Raw genomic sequence first — 25,663 nt, 5'->3', positions numbered from 1 at the left:
ATGAAGGTGCCTGCTTGATATCAATAGGCAGGGAGTTCCAAAAGTCTAGGCGCTGCAACACTGAACGATTGTGAAGTTCCCATTCACTATAATGAATGCTTGCACTGCTTACACTCGCATTGGGGGATGTGAGGGATGAGGACAATTGCACAGCACTGGATCAAGGCCCTCAAATACTCGAGATGTATGCAACGTATGATTTTGAGATGCCTTTGTTGTATTAATAGTGCCTGCTTAAACCAATATTTGTAGATCAGCTCTTCAAAACTTCAAAATACATACACAACCCTTTAAAGAGCAGACATTATAAAAGCATGATTATTTTTTGTCCAGAGCTGCATTAAGCTCTACATGTTTTGAGGCACTGAGCAAACTGGGCTAGATTCAGAAGACAAATAAAACCTTGCTTAATATATTCAGTTAGGTTACTGCTATTGATGTGTTAAGTGTTTGCATTAAACATAAGGCATACATTAAGCATGAATAAAGCACAGGTTCGATATAAGCCACAGAGCTTGGTACAAAGCAGTCACATAAATTTTGACTACATGTCGAATGGAAAATGGCAGGAAAATCTATGAAAATAACACAGCTGTTCAGCAAAAACAGCTAAGCAAAGATCACAACCACCCTGAACATCAGTTGTTTTGCTGAGCAATGTAATGCAAAAGAAAGACGTTGCCTGCGGTCTGAAGTCTGGGAGTGCCCTTTTGTCCCAACGGTTTTGCCTGAAAAGGCTCAGAAGCAGACTTCGTGGCAATCAATGATGGCAAGCACAAACATCTTCAGACACTAGTCTGTTTTATTATTGTACTTTCAGCCTGCAATCATATAAATAAAAGAGGCAGAGGAAATTGTTGGGAGAATATAAACTAATACTGCCTCTCCGTCAACTACACAATTTTTAATTTATTGTGTCAGTTTTCAAGAGAGCAAGAACACATCCCCTCTCTGCCGATGAAATAAGTTGTTAGCTAATGAGAATAAAATCTGTCCAGATATCGTTTTTTGTGTTAGGCACACCAAAAAGCACCTGGCTACCCTGTGGACCTCTCAAAAGCACTAGAATCCAACGGTAGAGTTGGAAGGGACACCGAGGATCATCTAGTCCAACCCCCTGGGCTATGCAGCTGTTCCATATGAGGACTGAACCTGCAACCTTGGTGTTATCAGCACCATGCTCTAACCAGCTGAGCTATCTCACCCAGCTATCTGCTTTTTTAAAATGCTGGATACGCCCAAACTCCGTTCCTGAAACTCTTCTGTGATTGCCCCTAGACTCTGCCTGTCTACCCCCTTCTTATTTTTCGTAAAAGAAATGACAAATAGCCTACTCCTCAGAAGCAAGGCTATTCCCATATTGCACCTTGATAGGCTATCATTCTCCAGTCACACGATAGCAATTAGGCAGTATTAAAGCTAATGGGCAGTTTATACATATTTTAAATGAAATAATTAAATATTTTTCTGCCCTGTCTGCGTGCATGCTTTTTAAAATAATAAAATAGTAATAATAATAATAATAATCTGGATAAAAGCACTTAGTTCTTGCTAATTATATATATATATATATATATATATATATATATATATATATATATATATAAACACACACACACAAAGAACACCAGGATTAGGACCCGGTGATTTGTTAAATCCATTAACAAGTGTGAAAAGAGTTCTTTTGTTTTAAAACAAAGGCCATGTTCTGGCAGCACCTTCTCCCAGTTGATGTCATAACCCACTTTTGTGGCATCAGACTTTGTTGAAATCTAAGGTTCATGAAATCTAAGGTTTTCCACGTGGGGAGCAAGCAGCAGGAGCAGATGGACACTTAAACAATGGTGATGTTTTTTCCATGCAAATGTCCTTGTTCAGCAAGGAAGAATGGAAGGAGAGAGGGAAATATGTGTGCAATGGCAACAGATTTGTTCCTAAATAGGGTTTTTCTATAGGTGGTGAGTAGCTGTATCATTGAAAACTATTTGAATAATATTTCAATCATTTTTCAATGCAATTGCCTAAAGACCCCGCCATATTGCATTGATAATGATTCTTTCCACGCCGTAATTAGACTGCTTTGAAAGGAAGTGTGCTCATGAAAAGAAGATACAAAGGAAATGCCCTTCAAGCCAATAAAGAGAGACCAGCAATTAACAGGAGGAAATAGTTGCACCAGAAGAATAATGATGCCTGCACACTGTCAGATCCACAGAGGTTCCTGACGTTTAGCAGTAAAACAAGTTGGCTTGGTGGGTGGTGAAATGATTCCAGTGACTTTGCTTGGGGGGGTCAGAATATCATGCTTGAACATTTATTTAATCAACTTTCTGTTCCACCTTTCCTCCCAAAGCAGCCAAGGACAGCAAACAATAAAACAGCAACCACCGCAACAAATAATAATTAAAAAAATTAAAAACAATCAAATATAATTTCAAGGTTGCCAGAAACAGTTATTTTCCAGCCATCAAATGCCTAGGTGAACAGGAATGTTTTATTTAAAATTAAATTAATGTTAATGAGGGAGAAAGATGCCCCTAACCAAGGAGGACATTCCATAAATGGGAAACCACCACCAACAAGGCTCTGTTGCAGGTCAACACCAACCAGGCAGCACCCAGCGGTGGCTCTGCCAACTTTGTGTTGGTTGTGGACTAAGTATTCAGGATGATCTCTCGATCATTAAAAACAAAGCAGGCTCAATTTCTACTTGAATGATTACAGCTTGCCTGGGTTCTTCAAGATGTGGATCCTTATATTACTCTACAGGTTGCTAAATTCCTAACAGCCGTCCTCTCGTACAAGAGACGGAATGGAATGTTAGCTGATTATTTATAGTTATAAGAATTTTCCAGAATGACATCAGATATTGATTTTAGCGTAGTGCCTAAATTTTTAATCATAATCTTAAACTTTTCTTTTTGAATTGTTAATATTTGTCCTTGTGAGCTTTGAATTGTGTTATATTATTTGTGGCTTGTACGAGTCCGCTGTTTTATTTGATTTATTTGGTTGTGTTGTGTTTTATGATGGGCGTAAAGCCGAATAAACATCTTTTGTACTTTTGTACTTGAATGAAAATGTCAAATCAACATTTCTTACCTTCTAGAGAGGAAAGGTGCTGTTCGGCTTCTAAATACAGCTGTGAAAAAACCGGCCTAGGAACTAAATTATTGGACCGGAGAGACGCCTCAATAGAATTATGCAGCACTTCTTCAAAGCGTGTTGTCTTGAGCTGCCCAGCATAAGAATTTCCCATCTTCTTGACAGTTTGAGGAGGGCTTGTTTTATTTATTTACTATTCCACATGAAACAAGAAAGAGAGAGGAGAAAGGAAAGTCAAGTTTTGTCCTCACAAACTAAGGAAACCACTCAGGATGCCAAAGGAGCACCTGTCCTGCATGAGTTTGACATTGTTCTTGAGAGGGCAAAGATGATGGGCAGTTGGCAGCACTCACTGAGCAGATCCTGCAGGTAAATGACAGGAAGTTACATAACCTATAGCTTACATAAAAATAAGAAGCACAACATCATTTTTTAAAAAAATTACTAATGGATGATGTAAATGTAATTACTCTTACAGGCTCAAAAGGGCATAACAACAGCAATCAAAACATTTAAACTAAAACAGATTTTTAAAAGGACTTTTGTCTGGTGTCAAAAAGATATCAGTGTATGCACTGGACCAGGTAAACTTCCCTAGCAAAGCAATGCCAAAGATAGGAGGCTACCACAAATAATGCCCTCTCTCTGATCACCTCCTGCCTTACCTCAGAGGGTGAGAGTACTTGTAGAAGTATCTCAGGGGAAAAAATGCAGGCTGATGTCGGAATCAGTTCCGCTGAATTCAGTGGGGATTGACTTCTGGGTGAATCAAAACGCCAGATTTAACCTCCTGTTGCTTAAAGCAGTGTTTCCCAAACTTGGGTCTCCAGCTGCTTTTGGACCACGTCATCCCTTGCTAGCAGGACCAGTAGTTTGGAAACAGCTGGAGATCCAGGTTTGGGAAACACCGGCTTAAAGTCAGACTTCAGCGGAATTCTCATGGGCAGAGGCATCATTTAATTGTGTCCAGTTTCTTAGTGGAATATATATCCCACCTCTCTCAAGGCATTGTCTGATGACAGCCATATATCAAGAGACATCTGAAGGCAGCCCTGGTTAGGGAAGCTTTTAATGTTTAATAGATTATTGTATTTTAATATTCTGTTGGAAGCCGCCCAGAATGGCTGGGGAAACCCAGCCAGATGGGCGGGGTATAAATAATAAATTGTTGTTGTTGTTGTTGTTGTTAGGGATGACTCACATGTCTGAAGGAGCCATTCCAATATTGAACCCCACAAGCAAGACTTGTCATGCTGCCTCACATCAGCTCAAAACATAAGGCTTGCCAATGAAGCTGGCCCACCCATTCATACACAAAGTTCACAGATGATGAATGATTGAGCGATGAGCAATTGGCTGGCATGCACATATGTTTACGCAGAGCACCCTGAGACAGATTAATGCCTGCTGGCTTTAATTTCCTGTTGCACCTTCTTCAGGCTTAGGGGGTTCCTAACAATAAAACTAAAATACAGTGCACCCAAGCATCTGATTATCTGACATATTATTTTACTGTTCAGAAAAAAATGAGCAGGGCATTGGCACAGCGGAGCAAATAAAAAAAATCCCTATTTCTAACCATATGAGATGGTTGCTTGCATTTATACTGTGGGAGCTAAGGTCTTGAAAGCCCTTGCAAATCTCATCACCAGCATTGGGTGACAGCTACAAGCTGGTGACCCTGAATGTGCTAAGTGAGTAATATAATGAGCAACAGGAAGCTTGACGTGCTGGGCCTCGTTTTCTTGTGCTATTGAACTCTTCGAGATCTGCTGCTGCACAGACTGGTGCCTTTCGGTCGCTCTCAAGCACAAGGGGGTGGCACAGGTTTCAAATGTCTGTGAAATTCCAAACAATGATGGGGGGGACGGGATGGGACTGGCAGGCTCTGTTCAAGCGGATCCATGTTAACAGGAAGTAGAGAAGGGAGGGTGGTCAGCTCTGCAACTTCTGATGACAGAACCCTATCATGATGCTATTCGCTGCATTTTTTTTAAAGGATTCTACAAAGGGAAGTAAGAGAGAGCTTGAAGAGCAATTTAAATTGATTCCTGCATTGCAGAGGGTTGGGCTAGATGACCCTTGGGTTTCCCTTCCAATTCTACGACTTAGTGAAGGGGATAGGAAATGAAAACCGCGCTGGAGCTCATAAGCAACTCAAAGAATAAATCTACCCTTCAAAAAAGCAGTTTAGCATAATACACCAGAGATCACACAATATTATTTTGCAGCATGTAACTGGCAGAGTAAGTGAAGAACGAGATTTTGCAAGGTGAAGAAAGGGGTTTTGAACTGAAGTTCAAATCAGATTTCGAACGGAAGTCTCTGTGCTGTTCCTAGCAGGCATGGAAGCCAAATTCAAGTTCGTTCATCACCAAGTTTGGTCACACCCTCATCCACATTTTTAAAGGCAAATTGGATAGCCGTTTTGGGCCGCCTCCTCAAGCAATGACTTCCCCCGAATAACCCTGGGAACTGTAGTTTATTAAGGGCACTGTGAACTGTAGGTCTGTGGTGGATTAACTACAGTTCCCGGGATTCTTTGGTAGAAGTCATGTCCTTTCAGTGTATAGCATATATGTGGCCTTAGTAGCGCAGTTGTAACATACATAATGCTAAAAACCAGAGTTCACAGATTAGAATCTCAGAGTGAAGGAACATTCTGGTCATATGTAATGTCCTTGAATTAGGGGACACGTCTCCTTGCGTTTCTGATAAGGGAAAATATACAATGTCCCTTGAAATACAAAGGACGGTACGTTTTGTCAAATTAAAGCAGGAAGCCTAAATAACAGCAAATACCTCCTCTTATGCACACAAACACACACCAAAATAGCAGCAGCGATTCAAAAGCACCCAGCATCAGACATTGTGAAGTTTCAAAGTGGAAGCGTTACTAATCCAGAGTGAGCCATCTTTTGCCTTGATGTGAGGACTGTCAGTTCCCAGACACCCAGCCATTGTGTTTACTCTTTATTTTGTCCCTTGAGTCGCGGAGGACAGCTCCCCAATCAATTGGCTGCAAGTCTGGAACAGAAACAACACTGCAGGCTAACGCCTAATATATGATATGGCAATAAATACATTAGGCAACCGAGCTGCATCCTGTAAGTGTCTTTTTCTTCCTCTCCTACAGGAAACACTGTATTCTAATGCAGATTTCTCGTGCTTCTTAGCAGGATCTCATAAATGCTGCAGGTGTTGCTTTGGAAATAAAATAACTCCGTTAAGTGTCTCTAGTTTGCAGTTCTCCAGGCAGTGTCTTTTAATGCCTAGCCCAGATCGCAGAGTTTTTGGCTGCCTTCCTGGAGTTTGTTTCTGTCCCCACTCGCCCCCCGCCCCCCCCCCTTGCTTCTTCTGCATATTTTGGAAGAACGTAGTGCCTCTGAGTTAACAGACCGCAATCAAGCTATGTTTGAAAGAATGGCAAACTTTAAATAACTGGAGTTTGTTAGGCAGGAGGGGAAAGCGAAGGAGACGGTGTTAGCAAATAAAAATAAGGAGGGAATCGCTGCAGTTATAGTCCTGAGGAGAAGAGGAGGACTCGCTTCCTCAGAATCTCCTGTGTCTACTAGCTTTGGGACTGCAATTTCCCAGAGCTTGGATCCGAGGCTGTTTTCCTAACTTGGTTTTGGCATTCCCCGCATCCGCGAGGTGAATGTAAAATGAGCATTAGCTGGAGAATGTGTGCTCAGGTTAATATCTCCTCTCCCCCCCCCCCACACACACACCCTATTTATAACCTCTAGTTGCACACTATCAAGCTTGACTGCAAGGTGTGGGTTTTATTACATCACTTGCAAAAATGCCCCATCGCACTGGAAAACATGGGTCACACTCCGTGGGCAGCGTGACATTTTCACATCCCACAGGTTTTAACCGTGCATTGAACCCAACTGGATTTAAGTGTGCTTAGCTTTGGGCGAATGGTGCCCACTAGCTCTTTATATTTAACTTTCAATGTCACAGTGCCTCTTCCTGACCTTAAGACTATATAATGCTAAAATGGACTAGTAAGCCTGGATTCAATACAGTAGGACTTACTACTAACTAAACGTACTTTGGATCCCGCAACACCTTGATATTGTGATGCTGAGGATCTATAACTCCAGTGTTACCGATCCAAGGAGCCTGGTTATTTTTCCAACCCACAGAAAGGCACACATCCTCCGCCTCTGGAAACAGCATCCCAAGTTCCCAGGTCCTGCTGAACTGTTATGCTGCTTCACTGGGCAGTTGGTATAGCAACTTCAGGGCAGAGTGTTTGCTTATGTAAGCTTAAAACATGTGTTCAAATCTCATCTAGGCTTTAACAGTGGCTTCTGGAAAGTCGCCCTCAGTCTAGATGCCTTTAAAAAGGGACAAGGGGATAAGGATGCCCTGCCTCAGAGGACAAAGCCCCACAGAGATGTGATCCACACTGGGATAAAACACAGGCTCAAGAGGCAGTGGGAACGTGAGCTGGGTGTTAAGTCCCATTGAACTCAGCAGGGCTTACTTCGGAGTAGAAAGCTATACTGTACTGTACAGGGTTGTATTCTCAGACAGCTACAAAGTAGCCACTAGGAATGCATGAGTTTGGAAAAAAACACCTGAAATATTAATCATGTGTTTTAGTTTATAAGCTCTTAAGGCACATAATAATAACTTTAGATCTTTTCTCTAGCAGTGTAGACTAGACTTTTAATAAAGGTATGGAGGCAGGAGGAGAGAGAGACTCTGAAAATTAGCATTGTGGCAAGCAGGTCTTTATGGGGTGGGGGGAAACAGAGCATAAGCTACGCCTATTAAAAACAAATACATCTTCCTTAGGGAGCACTGAATTGTCTACCTTTCTGCCTTCCTTCTGTTCTTAGTTTTCTATTCATAACTTGCATACAAATTCAAGATGAGGACCATGCTGATACTAGCTTGATTTAAACACATTACTCCCATAATTTCCAGCACTTACCTTATGACTGCGTATGCTTTTAGCGGCAGCCGGTGTACTGAAATCCAAGTAATCCTACCGAGACTGCTAAGCAAAGCAAAGGTGACCTTGAGGTATTAGTTCCTCTGAGAAGCGCCTTCCACATCCACAAGGTACATTGATACTATAAGCATTCCTATTTGAAACTGGTTTAGCCATTTCAAACTCCACCCCTATACACACCTCCAATAATCCTGGGAACTGCTTCACTGACAGAGTGTTGAGAATTCTAGGCTAAGAGGTCCCCAACCCCCTGGACAAGACTCCCATTGGAAGGGAAGGGAAACAGCAACTAAAGTAGTTGTTTGCTTCTGCAGTTTAGACATAGAATCATAGAATCACAGAATTGTAGAGTTGGGAGGGACAACCAGGGCCATCTTCTCAGACTCAAAGCATCAGGACCAAGAAGTGGATGGTCACATCTTCCCTGGAAAAAAAAGTTTTTAAAGTAGCAAAAAATACCCAGGTTTTCAAAACGGGGAAAACATTGTTTTTATAGAGCCAATTGCTCTTGGAAACCTGAGACCAAAATTGTACAAGGACAAAGTTGGGGCTTAGAAAAAAATTCATCTATGTCATCTTTCATCTGGTTTCATACAAATCTAACTCCAGAAAATTGTTGGTGCAAAAGGAGGGAGCTTTAAAAAAAGTAAATGAAATCCAATCAGGGCATTACTTTCTGAACATGTGTATCGTGAACTGAAAATTCCCCTCAAGCATTCTGTCATTTGAAAAGCCTGTGTTTTTTTCCTATGACATGAAGCACAGCTAGAAAGCAAGTAATACTTCTGCGAGGAACGGTTAAAGAGATGTTATAGGAAAGCATATTTGAAACAATGTTTCTTGTGCTATTATAACAAGGCAGAAGCGTGAGTATAATGGTAATTCTGGGAGGGGAAATGATGGCATTATGAACTTCAATACTCCATGTAATTAAGTTACAGGTAGGTAGCCGTGTTGGTCTGAGTCGAAGCAAAATAGAAAAAAATTCTTCAGTAGCACCTTAAAGACCAACTAAGTTTTTATTTTGGTATGAGCTTTCGTGTGCATGCACACTTCTTCAGATACTGAAGATATCTGAAGAAGTGTGCATGCACACGAAAGCTCATACCAAAATAAAAACCATGTAATTAAGTTAAGGATGGGCAGAGGTATCCGTAGGTAGACTATAGGACATTTCCTCAGTAGACTACCTAAAGCTTGCTGGTAGCTGGGATTCCTGAAAATAATGTAGAACTACATAGTCCTTGGTATAAGTGACAAGCACTTATATTCTCAAGTCAGGAGTGCCCATTCAGGACCACTTAAAATAAAACAGTTACGTTCATCCACTGAGAAATACCAAGTAGGCACTCTCTTATTTTGTGATTTTAGAACACACTGTTGGACCACAGGGATCCAAGTAAAGGAAAAAGAGAGGCCACAGAAAATTGGGAGTCAGCCCACACCAGGGCTAGATAACGTAGCTCTTTACAAAAAAAAAATCTCACCTGGAAAAAAATAAATCTCAGTGACACAAGAGGAAGAAATAAACAAATGTTCCCAACATAACAAAAAAAAAACACACACTATACCTTACACAGCTGAGGTGTTCAGGCTCCCAACATTATGTCCCTAAGTCAGCCTCATGATTTGAATCATCGTGAACTGAGGACTGCCAGAGCACTTGCAAAGGTGGTTGATAGCTGCCAACTCCAGCTCTGCTGGAGTTTGCCTCCCTTTGATTCAGAAGAGAGAGCCTGTCAGCCTGACTGAGTAACCCTCTGGAAACAGTGCAGTGTGTGTGTGCAACTGAACACTTGGTCAGGTCATCATGACACGAACATTCTTCTGTGACAGCAGAACAGAGGAAGGATTCAAAGCTATCTCTGTTATGTTCTGTGGCCACGGCGGAAACAAAATAAGGGCTACACCATAACCCAGAAAGCTGTTCCAGAATCTTGTGGGTCCGATGGGTTAGATGATAAATGGAAGCATCATTCCCCCCCCCTAATGTCTTATTAACACTGAAGTGTTTTGCTAGGTCATGTTGCTCCCAGTCAAGCACTTACCAGTCTGTCAGTCTGAGGTACTATTAACGTCAACAGCTCTCCCCCCCCCCTCCCCAGCACAGCCACTATTCCCTTTTGGAAGGCAGAGGGAGCTGGACTTTGCACTGTACGGTTTAAAAAACCTAAAACTTCATTGGTGCGAGTGTTTGTTTAAAGTGCAGTCTTTTTATAACACGGAAGGAAAGGGCTCTCGAGCCAGCTGACATGTGGATCTGATATGTGAACCCAAGGTGAGTATCTGGTGTGAGAGAACCTAGGAAGCTTTTTACACCAAATCAGACCTCTGTGGTTTCTCAGCCTTGCCTGGGGATGTTCTCATGGAAGAACCAGACCTGACACTCACATAAAAGAAACAACTAATTTGCTTTATTAAATTTATATACCACCCTTCATCCAAGAATCATAGGGCGGTTTCCAGTATAAAAAGCACAAAAATGCACAGCGTGCAAAACAAACAAAATAGTAAAACAGTCACACACACACACACACACACACACACACCACAGTTTAAAAGGCCATAGTTTGATTTGCCAAAGGCCTGGGAGAAGAGGGGTGTTTTTACCTGGCGCCCAAAGGTATGCAATGAAGGCGCCAGGCGAGCCTCCCTGGGGAGAGCGTTCCACACACAGGGAGCCACCACAGAAAAGGCTCATTCTCGTGTTGCCACCCTCACGGCCTCTTGTGGAGGGGGAAACACAAAGAAGGGCCTCAGATTATGATAGCAGGATCCAGGCTGGTTCACATAGGGAGAGGTGCTCCTTGAGGGATTGCGATCCTGAACCATTTATGGCTTTATAGATCAAAACCAGAACTTTGAATTGGGCCTGGGAACTAATTAGCAGCCAGGTTTGGGTGTTATATGCTCAAAACATCTTGTCCCGTTGAACAACCTGGCTGCTGAATTCTGCACCAGCTGACATTTTCAAATTGTCTTCAGAGGCAGCCCCACACATAACATTTTTGCAGTAATCTAACCTAGAGGTTACCATGGAAACTGTTACTTCCTGCAGAAATGTCATAACTTTTCATGCCACAAATGCTTTCTGTAACTGCTCTCTTCCTGAACTCAAGGTCTGAGTGAAGTGGCCAACCCACACACGAGAATGTTCCTACACCTTCTGTTCGTAATTACAGGGATTTTAATGGATATTAAGCACTGTAAGGAAAAGTATATTTTAAACACTACGAAGGGACTTTGTCGCTCTGCTATTCCGATGGATTTTATTTTTGCTACCAATTTTATTGTTTTAATTATTATTTGCATTCTTTGTTGCATTCGTAAGCCACCTGGGATAAGCAGTTGTGAAGGCTGTATATCAATGTGTTGCTTAAATAAGTAAAATAATCTTAGTTACTGATTTGGAATTTTGATTGGTAATTATAGGCAGTTTTCATAATGGTATTAGTAGTAGTAGTAATGAATTGTTTTTTAAAAATAGTGTACCCCCCTGTAACGGACGTGGCTGGTAGTTTGGGACAAAATTCAACTCCAGGTGCACCTTTCATTGCAGAATTTACACACAAGTTGACCTATTAACATAGTCCTTCTGGGACATCGCCACCTGTGCAATAATAAACAATGTCCTCCAATTTCAGCCACTTTTTATTTATCATTTTCTTTCTATCATATAAGCCAGTGATGGTGAACCTATGACACGCGTGTCAGACGTAACACACAGAGCCCTCACTGCTGGCATGCGCCCCACTGGCCCATTCACGCTGTTGTTGTTGTCGTCCCCCCATTTGTTCTCCCGCTCCTCCTACAGCTTCTCTCCGCTGTTAAAACCCGGATCCTTTTTGTTGTTGTTGCTGCTGCTGGTAGCCAGAGATTGGTTTTTAACCCTTTCTGTGCTGTTTTTCTGGCGCTTTGGCAGACTATGATTGGGTGTAACAGCATTCATTTTTTAACCCGTTCTGTGCTGGTTTTTTTGCACTTTGGCAGACTATGCCGGTGCTGTGTGTTAGTTCCAGCAAAGGTATTATTCGTCATTTATTTCTGTTCTCTTACCCCCCCCCCCAAAAAAAGCACAGCAGCTTTGGGGCACCCCCCAAAAAATGTAGCAGCTTTGGGGCATCCCCCCAAAAGCAAAGCAACTTTTGCACCCCCCAAAAAAACCCCAAAACTTTGGTCAGCAGCTCCCCCCAAAAAGCTCAACAACTCTGGGCACTTTGTGATAAATAAGGGGTTTTTGGTTTGGTTTGGTTTGGTTAAATAATTAGTTTTTGGTTTATTAAATACAGTTATATATTACAATTATACATTTTTGTTATTTAAACTATAAATATCGTGAAATTATGTTTTTTTTCTTGAAGTGACACACCACCCGAGTTATGCTAGGTTTCTCTGGCGAATTTTGACACACCAAGCTCAAAAGGTTGCCCATCACTGATATAAGCGAAACTGCTTAGACACAAAATATCCCAATATTTTTGCTACTGAAGTGCTTTTTTTGTCACAACCATTGGAAAGTATTGAGGTAAAAACAAGTCTGATGGAGTTTTTCAAACACAACTAATCCAAAGAGACAGTTTTAAAAGTCCTTCTGACATCACATGCATGAATTTGCTTAGGGATATTTTACTACTCTGACATACATTGGAATTTGGCTTGTGGAAGTCTATTGTCTAAATATATATATGCAAGTTCCTTCATGCTGTTTCTAGTGATGAAGTTTTGCAGAAAATATTCCTATGAAAATTGCAGCACTTTGCACAGGAAAAAAATAAAGTTGCATCAGAACATTTTGAGATGCCCTAGAAAGTGGTTTAATTCAGCACATTTATTTTACCTGTGTTTAGTAAACAAAGCTTTTAAAAAAACAAAAACCAAAGTATATCTTTCCCAATACACCACAAGTATGGGCAATATCTTAGGGGAGAAATTAAAGCATATTTACAGCACAGTCCTAACTGTGCCTGCTCAGAGAAGTACCGGTAAGTCTCTGTCAATAAGTCTCAGAGTGCTCAATAAGTAGGGTTAGGGTTGCAGGCAGCCTTAATAGGATTGAAATGTTGTGTTAATTAGACATTTTTACTGGGATACTTGTAGAAAATTAAAGATCATGCTGTTGCTGTTGTTGCTGCTGCTGCTATTTAAATTTGTATACCACCCTCCATCCGTAGATGGACAGTTCACAACACAAAATCAAAAGATAAAAACACACAAAATACAGTACACAAATTACGACTTTGGAACTGTCAGGTTTGCCTAATATTGTATATGCAATTGGTATCCATTCATTGCCAGTCATAAGCCTGTCCAATGCATACATAAGAATGCATACATTAACTAGGCAAATTTTACAACAACCCTGTAAAGTAAGCTAGTAGTTCCCAATTAGCTACTGCTAAACTACCCCCTGTTTTTCAATACCCAAACCATGGAACACATATTTTTGAGAATGTTGAAAATGGGAACCATTGAGATAGACCTATATCATCCCACTATTGAAGATAGAGGACTGGGGAGGGGGAGGGGAATGAGAAATAATGGGTTACTTAAGGTTGCAATACTGTACACATTTACCTGGGAGTAAGTCCCAGGTGTTTGTTTCTTAGTAGACATGTACAGGATTTCACTGGAGTTGGTGGGAGTTGGAATCCAAAAACATCTGCAGGGCCACAGGTTGCTGCCTCCTGCTCTAAGAGTGACATGAATGCTAAAAATTATTACAGCCCCCACTTTGCACCCCACTCATAAATGATGGGAAATTTCAATGAGCAATCAAAATGTGAGTCGGACTTGCAATTGCGTCACCTATCAAACTTAGTTGTACAAAAGTTTCTGTTCTGGCACCATGGCAAACAGAAATGTGGAAGAAAACAAGACAAGCTATTAGTGCCTCTTGGAAACCTATGAATTAGGTGTGTCTCTGTTGCTAAACTTATTTTCAAAACCCTAAAGCAAAGCATACAAGCCCTGGAAAAAACCCTATAAAAATAAGGTCGTTTTGACCGGGGAAGCAAGGGGAAAAAAACCTTATAATTATTGTAACAGACGGTGATGAATCATGCCTAACCAAATCCTCCCACTCCTTTTCAATAGAATGCATTATTAAACAGACAGATTATTTTACAAATGATGCAGCCTTTGCCAAGAAAGTAGAGCTTGTTTTCATATTGAGATATATGATTGGCATCTGGTGAACTAGGGTATAGATTGTATACCCATACAATTTGCATGCTCTGCTCAGAAATACTAATGACCACAGGAAGTCGGGAGTGAGGCTAGTGGTCAGGATAATGATAATAATAATAATAATAATAATAATAATAATAATAATAATAATACCCCGCCCATCTGTCTGGGTTGCCCCATGCATTCATGGTACAAACCACATCAACTGATTTGGGACTGTTAAAATTTTTGACATTTGTTATATGATTTCCAACAAGATTATTTTATGATTTAAAGAGGATTTATATATGATTTGCAATTATGATTTATATTTTATAGTTTTTCTATATGATTTATGTATTTTTTTTCAATCTTCTGTTTGTTTGTTTGTACATTAATAAAAATATTTTTAAAAAAGAAAAAAGAAAAAAAAATGATTTGGGACTGGAAATTTTCAAAAAAGCATCAATAACGCTATCTAATACGCAAGTGATTTCAAATCATCACTAGCATTAGGATGACCACCTTTCACCAAGTCACCTGTACCATGTATTGAACAAAGCCTTTCTGAGCAATGAAAAATTGCCCGATTAATTAGGTAAAGGGGCCCCTGATTATTAGGTCCAGTCATGACCGACTCTGGGGTTGTGGCGCTCATCTATTGGCCGAGGAAGACGGCATACAGCTTCCAGGTCATGTGGCCAGCATGACTAAGCCGCTTCTGGCGACCAGAGCAGCACACGGAGATGCCGTTTACCTTCCCGCTGTAGCGGTACCTATTTATCTACTTGCACTTTGAGGTGCTTTCGAACTGCACAGCCCATTATATGGTTACAGCCTGGATTAGCCCTCCTGAGAAAGATTCCAGATTCATTTCACCCTTTCTACCCAGTTCCAAACCCTCTCCTCCTTGGGAGAACACAGGAGCATGTGCTAGCAACTGCTGGGAGCTGCCTAAAACCTGAGTCCAGCATCACTTCTGTTGGTGAACATGGAGCTGACAGGTGGGTTGTGGCAACTTCAGGACGGCCAGGATTTTTCTAGCTTTTGGTTTTCTCCTGGGGTGGCAAACTGCCTTAATGCTGTTTTGGGATCAGTCCAGGTTTTGAAGCTTCTACCTTTCCCTGCCCCATAGGTAGCAGAAGAATAATCGGCATCAGTACTGGAGGACCTGCTTCATAGAATGTCCCAGGTCCTGCCTCTGATATCACAAGATAAAAAGGTATCAAAGCTAGGGTGGGGGAGGAAGAAAGAAAGAAAGAAAAATATCCTCAAAGCAGCTTTTGGTTAAGATGGTTCCTTATGCTTCTCCAGAAAACATGAAGACCCAATGTGATGTAGATTTGCATAAAAATGCACCTGCTGATTTCTACATATGTGGACGAAACAGCACCCTAATTTCAATAGAAATACAATGGGGGAAGATTGTGATCAGGTGTCATGTCTTCCTGCTGAGTTTGCTGACCATGTGCCTAACAATAGATAGGCAGCTTCAATGTCCCTTGAATGTATGCTTGCCCCTCCCCACATTCAAATAAGAGATGATGAATAAATTATATAGCTTGGATAATTCAACAAAATTTGGCTGATTGGTTCATATATACAACACAGAATTCTGTGCTAAATCACAACCCTAAGCCCAAAGGTTCCAGTGGGAAAAGGAGCACCGTATATTCAAAACAACTTTTATTTGCAATTTAAGCAAACACTGAATCATAACTATGTAGTCATGAAGTTGTGAACCTTGTACTGACAAGCCTTTCCATGGCTGCTGGCACTGTGATCTGCTATATTAATATATTAAGGCTGCATGCTAGCACATTTATGGGAAGCCAACAGAAATTAGTTCCAAATGAATATGTCTAGGGTCAGGTCAGAATAAATTTTGATCAGGCACATAATGTTAAGCTACAGCATCTTATCAGCATGTTATCAAGTATCAAATATAACAAGCCACTTTATTTGTCTCCAGTCTGTTGTTTCAAACCAAAGGTCTTCCGTGCAATTGAATGTTTGTTTATTGTTCGAATGTGCCAAGTGCACTGTTTTATGGGGCTGGGTGGGATGCAAGGCAAAATAGCGACAAAAACAACTTTGGAACACTTGTACAAGAACTCCAATTTCCCTTGGGACAATTTTCAGGCAACAAAGAAGGAAACATATGATGCAGTGCCCTGCTGAATTTTGGTCAGGTTCAACTCTTGAAATGCTGCATAAACTAAGGTTACCAGATTTTTTTTCCCCAATGAATCCGGGGACACTTTTCGACTTCAATGGATTTTCTATGGGGACTGATTTGTAAATCCGGGGACTGTCCCCGGGTAACCTTAGCATAAACGCCTTACATTTAAAGCATATTCCCTGCTCCCATAGTATCCTAGGAACTGTAGTTTTCTAAGAGTATGGGAAATTGTAGCTCCATGGGGGGGGGGGGTAAAGCACAGCATAGCTGCCAAGTTTTCACTTTTCTCGCGAGGAAGCCTATTCAGCATAAGGGAAAATCCCTGTAAAAAAGGGATAACTTGGCAGCTATGAAGCACAGTTCCCAGGATTCTTGGGAGCAGGATGCTTTAAATGTATGAGTTTGCAGTCCTGAGGGTTACCATGTCAGAGGAGCACAAATGTTCCAGAAATATACTACTTGTATGTATTATCAATTAAATATCTGGCATGTGGCCCCTTTAAGAGAAATGCCACCCAAAGAAATGCCAAAGAGAAAAAAAGACTTAATAGGGCAGGTGTAGATGCTATTGAAAGACCTCACTGCAATCACAAACAAACTGGGAAAAAAAAACCAGGCACAAAACAGAGAGGCAGGATATTGTCTGCCTTAAAGAAAGTGTGGGCTGGTCTACTGTATTTCTGGAATGATAAGATACAGCTAACAGTAGAAAATGGTCTGTTTCTGAAAGGGGAAAGGATTGTGACCTCAAAGGCAATGTGTCCAGAGATATTGGAATGGGAAGAAGACCTTGAGGTGGCATCGTGCAAATGAAGGTCAAGGGACACCTTCTGCTGACCTAATGTACAAAGAGAGGAGATGGTCGGAACCTGTAACACTTGTGCAAAACACCAAAAACACACACACAAAAACATGATAACTAGGGAAGTGCCCAGCAGAGCCTGGCAGCAGAGCCTGGTTACAGATTTATTTGAACTGGAAGGAAATCTTAAAAGTCGATTTGAAGTAACAGAATTGAAAAACACCTCATCCGGAACTATAATAACCCACCCAAAGATAGTACTGTCAAGGCATGGCATTTGTGATGAATTAATATCTGACAACAGACCCCGATATACACCTGAAGAAGTCTGTAAATTTGCAAAAAGGTGGGATGTAAGTGCACACCACCAGCAGCTCACACTACCCAGAAATCAATAGTCTAACATCTTTTCAGTGGACATACATTCCAATTATCTGACACATTCCTTTTTTCCATACCCAAAACCTGTGCAAAAAAAACCAAAAACCCATGCCAATTTTCTCTACTACGGAGCTATGCCCTTCCCTGTTTACAATGACTACCAAATTAGCCTCGGGGCCAAAGGAAACATGACGTTAATTGCATGGCTGTAATTAATGTGTGTGTGTGGTTTACCCTCAGGGAAGCCTGAGCATTTAGAGGACTAGCTGGGGAATTTGTCCTCTCCTTGCTATATTCCCCTTCCAAGATCCGTGAAGTTGCTGCTTGCATTTCAAGGGAAACCCCCATTAGTGAGTGATCCAGTCTGGGCCTTAGTTACTTATGTTCCTTCCCTAGTTTTTTCCCTGCTTCCCCACACGCCCTGCAACACACACATTTCTTTGTCAATGTATGTGGGGAGTTTAGATGACACTGCACCGAAGCAAGAATTACCCCACACTTTACAATGCATTCTCCCCATTGCTTTTTTTAAGAAAAAAACATCACTAAAAGTCCAGCCTTTCGGTGAAGCGAAATTTAGTGTCACAATTCCTCCTTTCAAATCAGCACAATACCATAAGAAGATAAAAGTCTGCTGGGTCAATCCAGCATCCTATTCTCACAGTGGGCAGTGAGGAAGTTGAATTTTACCTCACAACTCCAGCCAGGTGGCCATGGGAAGCCCACAAGCGGGAATGCCTCAGCACTGACAATTCCCAACCGTGTAGGAAGAACACAACCACTGACAGACTTATCCTTTGTGAATCTGTTTAATTCTCTTATAAGAAGAACCACCAAGCAAGTAGGCCTAACACTCGGTCATTTTGCTTTCCAAGTGTGACACATAGTGCATCTGCTTAAATGCCGGTTTTTCTGACATACATAATGACCGCTCCACACATAAATGGGGGACGACTTTTGCGTGGTCGCGCGCAGCCCCCTGGTCCCAGAGGCGACTCCCTGGTAGTTTGGGGCTGGCATCGCCTTCCCAGGTAAGATGCCAGGGGTCTCCGCCTACCCAAGCCTAGAGTCCAATCCTGCCTGGGAAGGTGTTGCCAGGGGATGGCCAGGTAAGGGGAGGGACTGTCCGGCTCACACAAGATAATGTGAATCTTACCTCCAAGCACCAGTTGGTTCCAGAGCTTCTCCCACCCTCCACACCCTCATTCAAGTCCTTTTGCAGGTTAACCTTTTCTCAGTCTACAGGTTCACAGGCGCTGCTACGTCAAGGCTGCTGTTGAAGGGTCGGAAAGGAATTTTCGCCTTTCCGGTAGCAATACGTCACAATTTTGGCGGTGTCAGGCCTTGGGCGGAATTCTTTGGCAATTTTTCCTAGAGGGAGGGGTCTGAGGCAGAGACCTCATCCCCTTTGCGGCAACAAGAGCGGGGTATTGGGGGAAGCCTTGACCATGCCAATAGGTGTCATCACTTCCCCCTTCCAGCGGCGGCGAACAGGGGGCGGGCTCTCTCTGCTTGAACATATGTTCTCCAGAGCCAGCCCCAACCCTCATACATGTAGATAACCCCGAAGCCTCCCAGAACCATGGCTGGGGACTGGGAAGGATAATGCCCAATGCCTGAACCAAGGTCTCCCTAGATCTGAATCTTAATAAATTTGTGGCCAATTTGAATCCCATAGCATGTTGTCTTGTGTCGTTATTCCGCTCAGGGGGTCGGCGGGGGGTTTGGGGGACTCCGCCTGTCCACGCAACATACAAGCAAGTTTTGTATCTGTTGTAGCTTCTGGCCCTGGACCCCAACTGTGGAACAAGATGGGACTAAACGTTCCTTTCTCCAGAACAACACCCTTCCGTAGTCATGAGAGGTCGCTGAGATTCTCTCCCTCTCTCTGTTGGGATGTGTGTGTGGCTTTGTGGTAGAAAGTTAGCACATGTGTGACATTCTTGGTCATGCCACAACAGGATACAGGGGGCGAGACCATCTTCTAGGGAGGTAGGGCATACACAGCTACAGTTGTAGAGCCTAGTGCCCCAGGATACTACATAAAGCCCAAGTGGTTGAGAGGCCTCGTGATTCCTTCTCCACCCTGAATCATCCCCTCCCCCCCCCAAAAAAAGAACAGAAAGAAATAAGATTTAAACTTGGGGGTAGGGGGGAGGAAAATATCAACCAATAGCGCCACAGGATAAATATATTTTTGTAAAAATGGTAAAGGACATACTGTTCTGTTTGTGGAAAGGACTCCTTGACCTGTAATGGCTTAGAAAACTGGCTGTGGGTTTTGAGGTATGCCTGAGGTTGCCAACCTATTTATTAAAACTTCTGATGAATGCACACACAAAAACCATTCAAAGCAAAAAAAATTGTTAACCCACAAAATGTCTCATCCCTAAATAATGCCCTGGAGGGGGGAGAAAAAAGCTCTATATCAATGCTGTGTTTCACATAGATAGCAATCTTTTATAATGACCCTGGAAAATAAGTTTGACTCTTGCTGTAAGGGTAAATTGTGTGAGAGTCAGGATGGGCGGCAGGTTACTGGCTAGCCTAAGGCCACCCACCAAGTGTGAGACTGAGCTAAGGGCAAATTTAGACATGACAGCAGCTGATGTGCCCAGATCACATATAAAGCAGGGTGGGGTTTTTCCAGCCGGAACCCACCAGAAACATCTCTTTTTTATAGAAAAATAGCACTGGGTATAACCTAATTTTAGAGCCAAAAGGGCACACCATAGCTGCCAAGTTATCCCTTTTTTAAGGGAAATTCCATTATGCTGAATAGGCTTCCTCGCGAGAAAAGGGAAAACTTGGCAGCTATGGGGCACACAGATGGGGTTCGCTAAATCTTATTATAATGAGTTGCAAAAATTATAATGAGTTGCAAAATTGAGAAAAGGACATTGTAATTAGATTTGGATAATAAGAAATAGAATGTGCCAAGAATGATATGCAATGAACCTGTTAGAAGAGGGACCCGGGGAAGACCCCTACTAAAATGAGAAAAAATGGAATGTATATGTTGTTGTTGGTTTTTTTTAATTTTTCTATTTTTGAATATGGATGTTATAACAATGTACAGTTAGATGGATGTTATTCCTTTCTTTTTATAAAATTATATATATATATATATATATATATATATATATATATATATATATATATATATATATATTCCCCTTCCTATGGCTACCCTTCTTGCAGTCTGCTCTCACCGAGTCCCTTTTCTCCTCAAAAGTAAGTTTGGCTGCAGAGAATAACTTGAGGGGAGAGGTTAAGAGGGTAGTTTAGGAAGGACTGGACTCTCTCACCAGCATGTGCCAAAGGCTCTAAAAGTGAGGCCACAGCCCTTATTTTATTATGCATGATCATGGCAGACTGTACTGCATGTTATTCTGTCCCTGTACTTGGAACCAGAGTTCCCAAACTTCCCCCACCTCCACAAGGACCACTTGAAAATAATTTATTTTATTTACAGTAATAGATTTATATGCATAGCTGCCAAGTTATCCCTTTTTTACAGGGATTTTCCCTTATGCTGAATAGGCTTCCTCGCGAGAAAAGCGAAAACTTGGCAGCTATGTTTATATGCCACCCTTCATTGGAAGATCTCTGGGCAGTTCACAGAATAAAATACAGGGGGGTGGGGTTGCAAAAAAATCAAGAGCTTTTGGGAACTTATACACAATGAATTAAAAAAAACTGTTCAAAATAAAGTTTAATTTAAAAAAAACCTGAAGCCTTCCTATTAGGCAGGCACCCCCAAACTGTGGCTCTCCAGATGTTTTGGACTACAATTCCCATCATCCCTGACCACTGGTCCTGTTAGCTAGGGGTCATGGGAGTTGTAGGCCAAAACATCTGGAGGGCCACAGTTTGGGGATGCCTGCTTTTAGGCATAATGGCACCAGACATCCCAAGGGAGAAAAGAAGGATCTTTTTGGATGCCACAGCAGCGAGGATCATAGCTGCCAAGTTATCCCTTTTTTAAAGGGATTTTCCCTTATGCTGAATAGGCTTCCTCGCGAGAAAAGGGAAAACTTGGCAGCTATGGCGAGGATGCTGATTGCCAAGGGATGGAAAGGAGATAAAATTCCATCAAAAGAGGAATTGCAAGTAAAAATGCTTGAATACATGGAACTATGACGGAAAAGATCAGAGATCGTTCAACCCAAAAATGCAAAAGGGATTGGGAAATCTATAGACAATATTTAAAAGAACAGTGTCCCTCATATAAAAACTTTAGAATGCTTTGAATAACTCCCAGAACTGATTAAGGTATAATGAAGTCAAACAAGAGTTAATAAGGATAAAGTTTATTGAAACATTTTTGTGAATTTGTGATGTATTGTTCTATTGGTTTTGTTTTGTTGTTGTTGTTTTGTAAGAGATGTATTGTGCTTCTTTTGTTTCTTTTGTTTCTTTTTTCAAGCTTTTGTTGCATGTGTACGTGTTGATTTTAAACCAATAAAGATTAATTTAATAAAAAAAAGTAAATAAGTAAAACAAAACAGCAAAACAAGACCCTTCCCACAGATACATTCAAAAGGCTATGGAATATTAATAAGCCAGAGGTCTGAAACCAGCAGACCCTTTGTTTAATTTCCAAGCAAAGGGTCTGCTGGTTTCTCTTTAAGGTTTCCAGACTCAAAAGAGAGCAGGGCAATTAAAGGCACAGATGTCCTGTCCTCTATTGAGTCTGGCAACCCTACCGTGTTTCCCCTTTTTTAATACGTAGTCAGAAAGTAAGCCATGGCAGGGTTTTTAACCATTTGAGAGCTATAAGACATACCCCGAAAATAAGCCATACTTCCGCACCAGCTAGCAGGACCCAGCATGCCGGCCGCGACAGGAGGAGGAAGCCTGCCGGGTCGGGTCAGTGCCCGGAAGCGGCGGTGGCTGCTTTAGTGCCAATAAAGCGTGCAGCAGTGCCGCACGGAGCACCAGCCAGCAGGACCCAGCTCCTGCAATGCCGGCCGCGGCAGGAGGAGGAAGCCTGCGGGGTCGGGTGGGTGCCCAGAAGCGGTGGCGGCTGCAGCGCTGACAAAGCGTGAAGCAGCGCCGCACGAAGCACCAAGGGCACGAGCGGCAGGAGGAAAGAGAGAGAGGCTCGTTACTTGCGGCACTTTAAGAGAAGCAGCCAGAACCGATCTCCACATTCCGAGCCTCCCTTTTGCGCGTGCGGGCATGTTAAAGCCCCGATCACTTCACTCCCCACTTCTTCCTCGCCATCCCTCCCTTTCACGCGTTGCCTTGACCCCGCAGCCCCCCTCCCTGGCCATCTTCCCCTAAGTGCAGCGCTGCTTCGTGAGCGCTGCAGCCGCACGCTCTCTGTGTGTGCTGCAGCCGCACGCTCTCTGTGTGTGCGCGCGTCTCTTTCTTTCTCTCCCTGTGCGTCCGTCTCTCTCTGTGTGTGCGTGTGCGCGCGCGTCTCTCTCTCTCTCCCCCGTGCGTCTCTCTCTCTGTGTGTGTGTTTGTGCGCGTCTCTTTCTTTCTCTCCCCGTGCATCCGTCTCTGTGTGTGTGTGTGTGCGCGCGCGTCTCTATCTCTCTCTCCCCCGTGCGTCTCTGTGTGTGTGTGTGTGCGCGCGCGTCTCTTTCTTTCTCTCCCTGTGCGTCCGTCTCTCTCTGTGTGTGTGTGCTCGTGTCTCTTTCTCTCTCTCCCCCGTGCGTCTCTGTGTGTGTGTGTGTGCGCGCGCGTCTCTTTCTTTCTCTCCCTGTGCGTCCGTCTCTCTCTCTCTGTGTGTGTGTGCACGTCTCTTTCTCTCTCTCCCCCGTGCGTCTCTCTGTGTGTGTGTGTGTGTGCGCGCGTCTCTTTCTTTCTCTCCCTGTGCGTGTCTCTCTCTCAGTGTGTGTGTGTGTGTGTGTGTGTGTTTGCGCGCGCGCGTCTCCCCCCCCACAGAGAAAAGGTTCCGCTTCGGCTCGTCATTCAGCCGCGCGCGCGCGCGCCAGGGGCATGGGCCCAAGCCTCGTCCCCCTCGCGCTTCCCTCACAAGCATCTCAGAGCGGGACGGGTCACGGCCTCCCTCCTCATTCCTCGGCCGGCGTGAGAGAGCCCAGGGAGCAGAAGGATCCCAGGTTTAACCCCCAGGTACCCCCAAGTTTGAAATTCTGGAGAGCTGCTGCCAGCCTGGTTGACAGTAAAACCTGGATAGCACAGTAGGCTAGAGTGTGGTGTTTATAATGTGCGCGGAAGAGAGCACCGAGTGTCCTGAGCCAGTGGGACCCAGTTGTACCAGCACTTAAAAAAAAAGACACCCCCTGAAAATAAGCCACCGTGTGTTTTTTTGAGGAAAAAAAGTTATAAGACGGTGTCTTAAAAAAGGGGAAACACGGTACCTCCAGCGTCAAATCCACAGACATGTTGTGGATCACATGAAGTTTACAAACTACTGGTGGTCAATGGAACTGTTTGGGGACCCCTGTAATAGGATATGCAGTTACATAACTAAGGCTGAAAGAGAATCTGCAATTTGCCCAAAGCCAGAAAGGAGCCCAAGATTGAGATTTGATACCAATTCTCCTGCATCCAAGCCTCCTATATCTCTCCACTGGACAAAACCACCCCCTAGCCCAACAGGCACTCCTAGCAATTACATTCAATGTGAATTTTAAGGTTCTGAAGCTGCAGCAGCAGGCAGCAACATGCTAATTTTAATTAATCGAAGCACCAACATGTCCATTTTAATTTATGTGCAGCATCTCTTCTAAACAAAACAGAGATGGAAATTTTACAGCAGAATTGTATGTGTGCTTACTCAGAAGTAAGTCCCGCTTCATTCAGTGGATCTTACTCCTAGGTAAGTACAGTACATACTTTTTAAAAAGAAAGGATGGCTTGCTCGTGTTGTGAAAACAAAAGAAAGCATGCTGTTTTCCTCTGAGCTATTGTTTCCACTCACAAACACAATTGGCTAACTTCATCAAATCCATATGGTTAATGAATTGAGACAGTGGTGGGAAACCGGATGAGGCTGGTGGGACTTGGAGTGCATAGTTCTCTCACCAGCCACCAGTGAACCAGAAGTACTTCAGTTGGGTGACAGCCCTGATTTAAAGGTTTGAGGTGATTGTGATGGTTTAACATTCCACATGTACCACTAAGAGGTTAGCCAGCTTTTGTATAGTGTGGCAGCCATGGGTGAAAATGTGTGAACAGCACAGCACGTTGAATGAACTACGCACAGTCTGGCAAGGGACTGGGACTAACTACTTGAATTGTATGCTCCCAGCCGACTGGATGCTGGGCTCAGGAGCCGGCCAGGCTAAAAAGATGGCGGGAGGACCTGCTCGCCATGCCTCCCCCTCCCCCCCCGGCCGCCACGGATTGGCCAATTTGAATGGATGGGTTTGGCGGGAACCTGTGAGCTGAGGGGGATGGGGAACAATCAAAGATGGCACAGCGCGTCCAGGAGGCCTGACCATAGCTGCCAAGTTATCCCTTTTTTAAAGGGATTTTCCCTTATGCTCAATAGGCTTCCTTGTGAGAAAAGGGAAAACTTGGCAGCTATGGGCCTGACTGCCACTCACCAGGAAGGTCGGTAAGCAGCCATTGTGTTCCCTGAGCCCTAAGCAACATGCTGGAGGTTGCTTTTTCTTTATGTTCTGCCTACCCAAAGTGTCTATTGTCTTAGGCCACATATTAATCATAGAATTATAGAGTTGGAAAGGACCCCAAGGAACATCTAGTCCAACCCCCTGGAATGCAGGAATCTCAGCTAAAGCATCCCTGACAGATGGCCATCCAACCTCTGCTTTAAAACCTGCAAGGAAGGAGAGTCCGCAACCTCCTGAGGGAGACTGTTCCACTGTCAAACAGCTCTTACTGTCAGAAAGTTTCCCCTGATATTTAGTCAGAATCTCCTTTCTCGTAACTTGAAGCCAATGGTTCAAGTCCTATCCTCGAGAGCAGGAGAAAACATTCACAACATGTGTTTAAAGCACTGTGATACCACTTTAAACGGTCATGACTTTCTCCCCAAATAATTATGGGAGCTGTAGTAGTAGTAGTAGTAATACTTTTATTATTTATGCGCTACCCACCTGGCTGGGTTTCCCCA

General features: G+C 43.0%; 1 protein-coding gene across 6 annotated transcripts in view; it reads right to left on the bottom strand.

The window, feature by feature from the left end:
* GREB1 (growth regulating estrogen receptor binding 1) overlaps window positions 1-25,663 on the bottom strand; it is a 92,512-nt gene that overhangs the window by 53,289 nt on the left and 13,560 nt on the right. For 4 of the 6 annotated variants that reach the window (XM_035109833.3, XM_088665737.1, XM_088665735.1 and 1 more), the window contains exons 1-2: window positions 9,649-9,784; window positions 3,103-3,298 (exon numbers count right to left, since the gene is read on the bottom strand). In XM_035109833.3, the coding sequence (XP_034965724.3) occupies window positions 3,103-3,259 (157 nt within the window). In that variant the 5' untranslated portion in view covers window positions 3,260-3,298; window positions 9,649-9,784. Of the gene's footprint in view, window positions 1-3,102; window positions 3,299-8,056; window positions 8,188-9,648; window positions 9,785-25,663 lie in introns of those variants that run through there. The other 2 variants (XM_088665733.1, XM_088665732.1) reach the window with 2 other exon arrangements.

This window comes from Zootoca vivipara, chromosome 3 (genome assembly GCF_965207765.1).
Source record: "Zootoca vivipara chromosome 3, rZooViv2.hap1.1, whole genome shotgun sequence".
Taxonomy (NCBI): Eukaryota; Metazoa; Chordata; class Lepidosauria; order Squamata; family Lacertidae; genus Zootoca; species Zootoca vivipara.
This window is presented reverse-complemented; position numbering and strand designations above follow the sequence as displayed.